At 46.0% G+C, this 7,500-nt stretch overlaps 1 protein-coding gene across 3 annotated transcripts in view; it reads left to right on the plus strand.

Annotated features, from left to right (window-relative positions):
• The window catches only part of txlnba (taxilin beta a), a 6,842-nt gene extending 4,118 nt beyond the window's left edge, over positions 1-2,724 (plus strand). For 2 of the 3 annotated variants that reach the window (XM_041064766.1, XM_041064764.1), the window contains 4 exons: positions 239-313; positions 1,038-1,130; positions 1,241-1,336; positions 1,446-2,724. In XM_041064766.1, coding sequence (XP_040920700.1) covers positions 239-313; positions 1,038-1,130; positions 1,241-1,336; positions 1,446-2,336 — 1,155 coding nt within the window. In that variant the 3' untranslated portion in view covers positions 2,337-2,724. Of the gene's footprint in view, positions 1-238; positions 314-360; positions 436-1,037; positions 1,131-1,240; positions 1,337-1,445 lie in introns of all 3 variants that reach the window. The other variant, XM_041064765.1, reaches the window with a different exon arrangement.
• Positions 2,725-7,500: the final 4,776 nt, after the last annotated feature.

The raw sequence follows: 7,500 nt of genomic DNA on the forward strand, positions 1-7,500 counted from the left end.
CAGCTGAGACAGCACACCTGAGCCGCAGTTTGTCGTCACCTGTGATCAGAAAACGCGTTACAGTATTTACAGAATGAGGCAGCGTGCACAGTTTATCCTCTGTGATGTTTTGGTTTTCTGCAGCTATGACAGTTTAATGTTCGTTTCCTTTTTACACGTCTTCATTCACATGAAATATGATTTTCAGTCGTAGCAGTCGTCCACTCAGATTGACTGTGTATTGTCTCTGTCACCGTAGTTGCTTAGGGAGGCAATTGACAAAACAAAGAAATGCTTCGCTATGAAGGAGCAGGAGCTGGCCATGAAGAAGAAGGTAAAGAAACGTCTGTAACGCGTCTCTGTCTGTTCTCTTCTAACCAGTTACTGGTTCAGGCTGCTGAGTGGAAACTGCAGGCTCAGACATTCAGAGAGCAGGCGACTGTCATGCAGGCACAGGTGAATATTCACTAAACTACCACGAGGACAGGTAGCACACACCTGGCAGCAGCAGGGCAGGTTACTGAACGTCTTACAGGAAGGCAGGTCATACGTCTAAACACCTTAACTACACTGTTATTACACCAAACATCGCTTTATGTACAGCACTGTTCACCAAAAACAGAACCTCATGCAGTTTTCTGATCAGTAACACTATAATAATAATAATAATAATAATAATAATAATAATAATAATAATAATAATACATTAAATATTGAGCAGTAGGTAGAAAAGATGGAGGGATCTGGATTATACAAGATTTAAAGAGACTTTTCTCTTTTTCAGTTTTAATGCTCCTAGAGTCTGTAAGCTCTTAATGTAAAATCAGGCCAGTGTGAATGATTAACGGCCTCCTGCTGTGTGTGTGTGTGTGTGTGTGTGTGTGTGTGGGTGTGTGTGTGCATGTGTGTGTGTGTGGCCCGTGATTAACGGATGATGCAGTTTGTAATTCATCACTTAGAAGCCTGGTTTATTTTTATTTTTTTTAAATAATCCTGATTTGAATATTGTGCTCGTGTTTGTGTCTCAGTCTGACTCTTACCTGTTCACCTGTCCACAGCTGACCCTGTACGCAGAGAAGTTTGACGAGTTTCAGGGGACGCTGGCCAAAAGCAACGAAATCTTCGTCCGCTTTAAAAAGGAGATGGACAACGTAGGTGGTGAACACTTAGACACCAGGCTTTCAGGTGCCTCGTGCAGAACTCCCCTGTAAACAAGTCTGGACATCCAGTCTCACGATTGTCTCAACTTGTCCTCTTTTAGATGTCGGCCAAGATGAAGAAAGTGGAGAAGGAGTCGGGTCTGTGGAGGACGAGGTTTGAGAACTGCAACAAGGCTCTGACCGACATGATGGAGGAGGTACGATGATGTTTTCCCATTGGTCAGAGGCAGGCAGAGATCCAGTTTTTATTCTCATCATATCTCTCTTCACTTCTCATTTTCTCCATCCTTCGTTCTCGTGTTCCAGAGAACCGAGAAATGCAAAGAGTACGACCTGTTCGTCCTGAAGATTCAGAAGCTGGAGAAGCTGTGTCACGCCCTGCAGGACGAGAGGAGGGTCCTCTATGCCAAGATCAAAGAAGTCCGCCACGCTAACACAAACCTCCCATCAAAGGTCTTCGGCAGCTCCAACTCAGAGACTGCTGACAAACCTGTCCTGAATCCTGAGGAGCTCCAGGAGCTCCAGGAGGAAGACCCGGTCCTGACAGAAGACATGGCTCGTCTGAGGGAGGAGCAGGCCAAGCTGCAGCAGTTTGCCGCCTCCCTGTTGACCACACCTGCCGACAACGAAGACGACAATGATGATGATATAGACCTTGAAGAAGACATCGTGGCTTCTGCGTTTACCCAGTTCAAAACCAAAACTCAGGTCAAAGAGGAGCTGGATTCAGTCTCTGAGCAGGGGGGAGATGTAAAATCAGAGGCAGCAGGAAGTGATCTCACACTGCCAGAGGAAATGGAGGTTCAAAAGCCAGATGTGTCAACACCAGAAGGTCCAGCACCTGAGGAGAAGACGTCTGAAATGACAGATCCAAAACCAGAAGCAGTAAAAGTCCAAACACAAGTCGAGGTGAAAGCAGAGGAGCAGATCCAGCAGCAGCCTTCTGATCAGGAACCAGCACCAGAGGCTGAGAAAGTCGAGGCTGATCCACCAACAGATCCAAAACCAGGAGCAGCAGAGGAGGAGCCGAGTGAGGTCAAACCAGTGGCCCCAGTAGAAGACGAGAACCTCCAGCAGCAGCAGCCAGCTGAACCAGTGCAGGTGTCAGACGAAGCAGCTGCCCCCCTGAACGGCGACTCCTCTAAGAAACAGGCACCAAAGAAAAAGAAGAAGAAGGTCAGCAAGAACTCCAGCTAAGGTTTAGGCTGCGCAGACGTGTATGTGTGTGTGTGTGTGTGTGGTGTTATTGTGGAGTAGAGTGTGTGTGTGTAGCTGAAATCACATTAGGCCTTTCATCTTTTGTAAAGGTTAAAATCTTTAGTTTGTCCCAGCTGGAGCAGCTGACGTGTTCTCCCATCAGTTCCAGTGCCACCAGCTGAGGACAGACCAACGAAGCGACTGTATTTCACAGTTTCAGTGTCAGATTGAGTTTGGTCTGTTTGGTGAAGTGAGACCACAGTGACAGGCAGAGCAGTGTTAGGTGCCATAAACTCTGTGTCAAAATATCCCAATCGTTATTTAATAGGCTGCGTCATCGAACCGCGACGCGTTACGACGACTCCAATAAAAGGATTTTTGGATTATTTGACATTCGTCTGCTTTTCTGTTCTGTTATTTGTCTGAATGTTTGCATCCAAATTACCCAACATTTCTTTCATGGACGAACACGTTTCTTGTTGATTTACATGTTATGAACCTCACTGATACACTGGTTGTCCACAGATCTCATGTTAATGTCTCTGTGGGTCAGTGGACAGAAGACCTGTCTAACGTAACGTTAGATTTTACATCACCTGCAGTGGAAGAAAACATCCATCAGATGAAGCTGCTTCCTCAAACAGGTGAAGGGTTTCACACCTTTCTGGGACATTCATGATGCAGTTTCATGTTACAGCCACTAGATGGACACAGAGTTCTTCATGGTTTTTTGTTGTTGTTTGTTTTTGATGAGTTGAAGGTTCCAGAGAAGAGTTTTAGTGTCAGCTCTTTTCCTCTGCGATCACAAAGAGCACAGAATTAATTCATGAATATAAAAGTTAAAATTTCTTCATTCTGAGCTGCTGGAATGATTTCTACGCTGATCTGATCCAAATGGTCTTTTATAAGTTTAACAGTAGAATAATCTTTTATCAGAGGTGACTAACAAAATATGCCACAGACCCTGAATGAAATCAGCCTCAGAGGAGACAGGAAGAAAGGATTTACCCCCGTCTCTGTCTCACCAAGGACACTTTAAAAATGAAGCGTTTAAATTCCACATTTTGTGCAAGAAAAAGAAAAGATCAAAAAGACAGAAAAAATGGAAAGAAAAGAGAAGTACAAAGGATTTTTTAAATTTAAGATAAGAGCCTAATCGACAGACAGGAAGACTTGGACAGAGATATGGAGGAGGAGGATTTGATTTGAGGCAGAAGTGAAGTGTTTCTGAACAGAAGATAAGAGTTGACTTAATGAGTCTGTGTGGATGTGAGAAGGATCTGAGCAGAGACACTTCACTTTCTGTGAGATTAGCTGAGCAGTTATCTTTTCCTTAAATACAGTTCATCATGCTGAGATTCATCCAACCTGGAAGAGAAATAAACATCAGTTACTCAGCAAACGCTGCTGAATGTCAGCTGACAAAAGAACCTTTAACCAACAAGGGATTAGTTTCTGCCGTGAATGCTGCCTGAAGCATCCTTTGATTTGTTGACAGTTAAACATATATAAAGTAAACTAACCTTTAAACTGTAAAACGTCAACTGTCTCTCATGTCTCAGAAAATTACAGAGGACACGACTCTGTGTTTTCAGTCGTAGCTACAGCCTGGACTGTTTTCCTGTGACTGGTTTCCATGTTCTTGTAAATGTGGTCTGTTTCACACAGAGGGCCAACATTCATGGAAACACTGAGGTGAAGTGAAGGTCACAGCTCCGTTTAAACTCACGGAGAAACGAGACTTTTCTACAAACTCGGAGGGATTTTAGCTTTAAATCCTGACAAAGTGAGTGTTCAACAGGAAACTGCAGGTGGAAAATGTAAATGAGTGGAATCTATCACGTTTAAGAGGAGTGTGTGTGTGTGTGTGTGTGTGTGTGTGTGTGTGTGTGTGTGTGTGTGTGTGTGTGTGTGTGTGTGTGTGTGTGTGTTCCAAACAGCCTATCTGCAGGAAACATGCCAGTCGCCTGCCTGCATGCAGGAGGCAGGTTTCTCATGTGCTGTGATTAAACTAAGCTGCGTTTCCAGCATCATGAGCCTGAAACACACTGACAGACATGTTAATGCTCTACCTGCTGGCCTCTGTTTAATCCCCATGTCAAAGCCTTCACTGCACACACACACGCACACACGCACGCGCACACACACGCACACACACACGCGCACACACACGCGCACACACACACACACACACACACACACACACACACACACACACACACAGCAGATGCTGAACCTGCAGCAGGGATTTGTTCAGACACTCAGAGCCTCAGTGAGTCTGGTGCTGGCTCTGGTTCTCTGGTTCTCTGGTTCTCTGGTTCTCGGTCGGTCCGGTTCATCCCGAACGAGTTGGACGGGGTCGGGGTCAGGGCTCTGTGCAGACCAGTTAGGTTTTTCAACACCAAACTGGGAAAATAATTTCTTAATTAATCTGCTCTGTGCTCAGGGTCAGTCAGGAAACAGGAAGTGGCTTCGCCCTGAGTGTTGACACAAAGATGGAAGCTATTGTTTCAGAAATATTAAAGCCCATATCACTCTTCATGATTCTTTGATGTGTTGAACTTTCACTTTTCATCAGTTAACAAAATCACTGGAAACTAAATTATGGGGTAAATAACCAGCTCATGAGTTAAACCAACATTCAGGTGATCAGACGGCTCAGGGCGGAGCTGCGGAGCTCAGGATATCACAGCGGTGAATCATGAGCTTGTGACTCTCGCTCAGACACAGACTCCCGGGTGTTTCTCTCTGACTGATGTCTTTGTTGGTTGAAAATCACCTCCAGGTTCTCAAACTGCCTTTCTCCCAAAAAAATATCTTCATTTTATAAAACTGTCCAAAAAAAAGACGTTTCATCTGTTTGTGGAAAAGAAGCAGTTTTATGTGTGTGACCAAAACAGAGGACCAGCTGAACCAGTTCATGCTCAGACGTGTTTCCTGTTCAGGCTCTGATCCCAGTACAGAGAGATTTTTGGGTTAGGTTCTTTGTTCCATGTGTGTGTCTGTGTGCGGCTCTGTGTGTGTGTGTGTGTGTGTGTGTGTGTGTGTGTGTGGGTCTTACTGATGCAGTGTGTGATGGTGTTGGCTCCTCACAGCTCAGTGTACAGCACAGTGATGTGTGTCAGGGTTGATGAAGACACTGTCGGATGCTGCTGTCTGTAATGAACAGAACACACACACACACACACAGAATATCTGTTGAGTTTTACACAGTACACAGGCAGATGTGAGCAGAGTGAGGGTCATGGCCTGGAAGCCGACTGCACTCATTTCCTTTTTTTTTCAGAATCAGAACTCGTTCTGTGAGCCGACGGTGATTTGATCGGACAGATGACTGCAGCTGTAATTTGTGCCTGTCAGAGCTTCAGCGCAGCACAATCCGACGCGCTGCTCGGCCGTGATGTCTCACGCTGAGCCACTGTCCCGCTCTGGTGTCAGACACTTTGGCTGCGTCCCATTTCAGCCGCCTCCTTCACAGTCCACACTCACAGAGCGAATATGTCACTATGAGCTGACGAGGCTGCCTCTGTGCCAAAGGAAACGGCTTCTTCAGCCTTCAGATGACGCTTCGTTGGAAAGAAGAGGCTCCTAAAATGAGACGGAGCTGCCGACGTCTCTGACACTAACCTGCTGTCCTGCTCGGTGTCAGAGCTCCAGGCTCATGAACACACAGGTGCTGGCCATCCTGCTAATGTTTGATTTAAAAACACTGAGCTGAGAAACGAGCAGCGTGGACAGATTCAGAAAGTTCAGCGCATCGTGGCCGTTCAGTGAGACACATGTTTGAGTCTCTGGCTGAGCTTCCTCCCACTGACATACTTTAATAAAACATGATGTGGATTTACAGGCAGACAGGTGACACACAACACGAGGCAAAATACTGATAAAAGACACGGTAACAAGAACAGACGTCCACAGCATGGACAGCTCTGAAGACAACTGAGCAGGAGAAAAGGGGCCGGTACAAATACAGGGGACAATATGAGGAACAGGTGTGTGGGCTAATGGGAAGCAGGTGAGCAGGAGGGGTGGAGGTTACTGTGATAACTGAGTCAAACTGAAAGCTTGAAACAGGAAGACGTCTCTGCTCTTTCCTGCTCAGAGCCACAGACATGGCTCTGTTTCAGAGAGGGCCTGGGGTTCTGGGGTCCTCGGTGGTGATGGGGGCTGTTTGCTGGGTGTACAGTGTCGGTTCATAGTGTTTTTGGGGTCAAACTGAACAAACGAGTAAATAAGAAAACCTCGGGTTTGGAGCAGGGACTGGCTCTCTTTGGTTCACAGTGATCTCTGGTGTTTCCCTCAGACTGTGGGAGAGAGCTGAGTCAGCTGAATGACCACACCGTCAGGTGGGAGCTGCTCGCTGTGTGGAATCACTCAGTGTGAACTGCTGCTGCAGCGCGCTGCCTGGGAAACATTAGCGCTGATGCACCTTAACTCTGACTTTGAACACTCTCCACAAAATCAATACTTTGCTTCACTGCACCTGCTGGAAGTCTGAGGACACACACACACCTTCATCAGTGCAGCGTCTCACGCTGCTGTCTGTACCTGGACCTTTGTTCTGTTTTTTTTAGCCGTGCTAGCTAACGTGACTTGGTCTTTGAATCCCACTATGAAACTAAATACACTCCCATCACACCTGGATGTTTAGTGATGATTAGCCAATGTTTGCATGACTACAAGAAAAACTAAGATGGCGAACACGAGCGGCATCAGCACGTTACGGCCATCGCTCTGAAACTGCAGCATGCTAATGTTAGCTCTTAGCTCAGAGACCCCTGTGTCTCACTGAGACGCTGACACAGAGTTTAGACTCAGTTTGGCGTCTTCATTCTTTAACCACGACACAATAATGGATCCACGAGCATTTTCAAATAAAGTTCACTGTTTTGTACAAGGACGTGTTGTTTTTTTTTGGGGGGGGGGGGGGGGGCTCTTTTTTTGACCTTTGTCATGTTTGTTTCTTTTTTTCTGCTCTCTCTTCCTTCACGTGTTTTTCTTTAAGCAGGAAATGCTGCAAAACTCAAAACCCAACACGTCACTTTCCATTAACTTCCTAATTATTCAAGTCTCATGTTGAGCACAGCAAACATCGTCTTCAGCGCCCAAACAGAGCTCAGGGTGTTTTTAGTGTCGCAGCGTGACGACTTCACTTCTGTTTGAA

This window comes from Toxotes jaculatrix, chromosome 19 (assembly GCF_017976425.1).
Source record: "Toxotes jaculatrix isolate fToxJac2 chromosome 19, fToxJac2.pri, whole genome shotgun sequence".
In the NCBI taxonomy this organism is placed as follows: Eukaryota; Metazoa; Chordata; class Actinopteri; family Toxotidae; genus Toxotes; species Toxotes jaculatrix.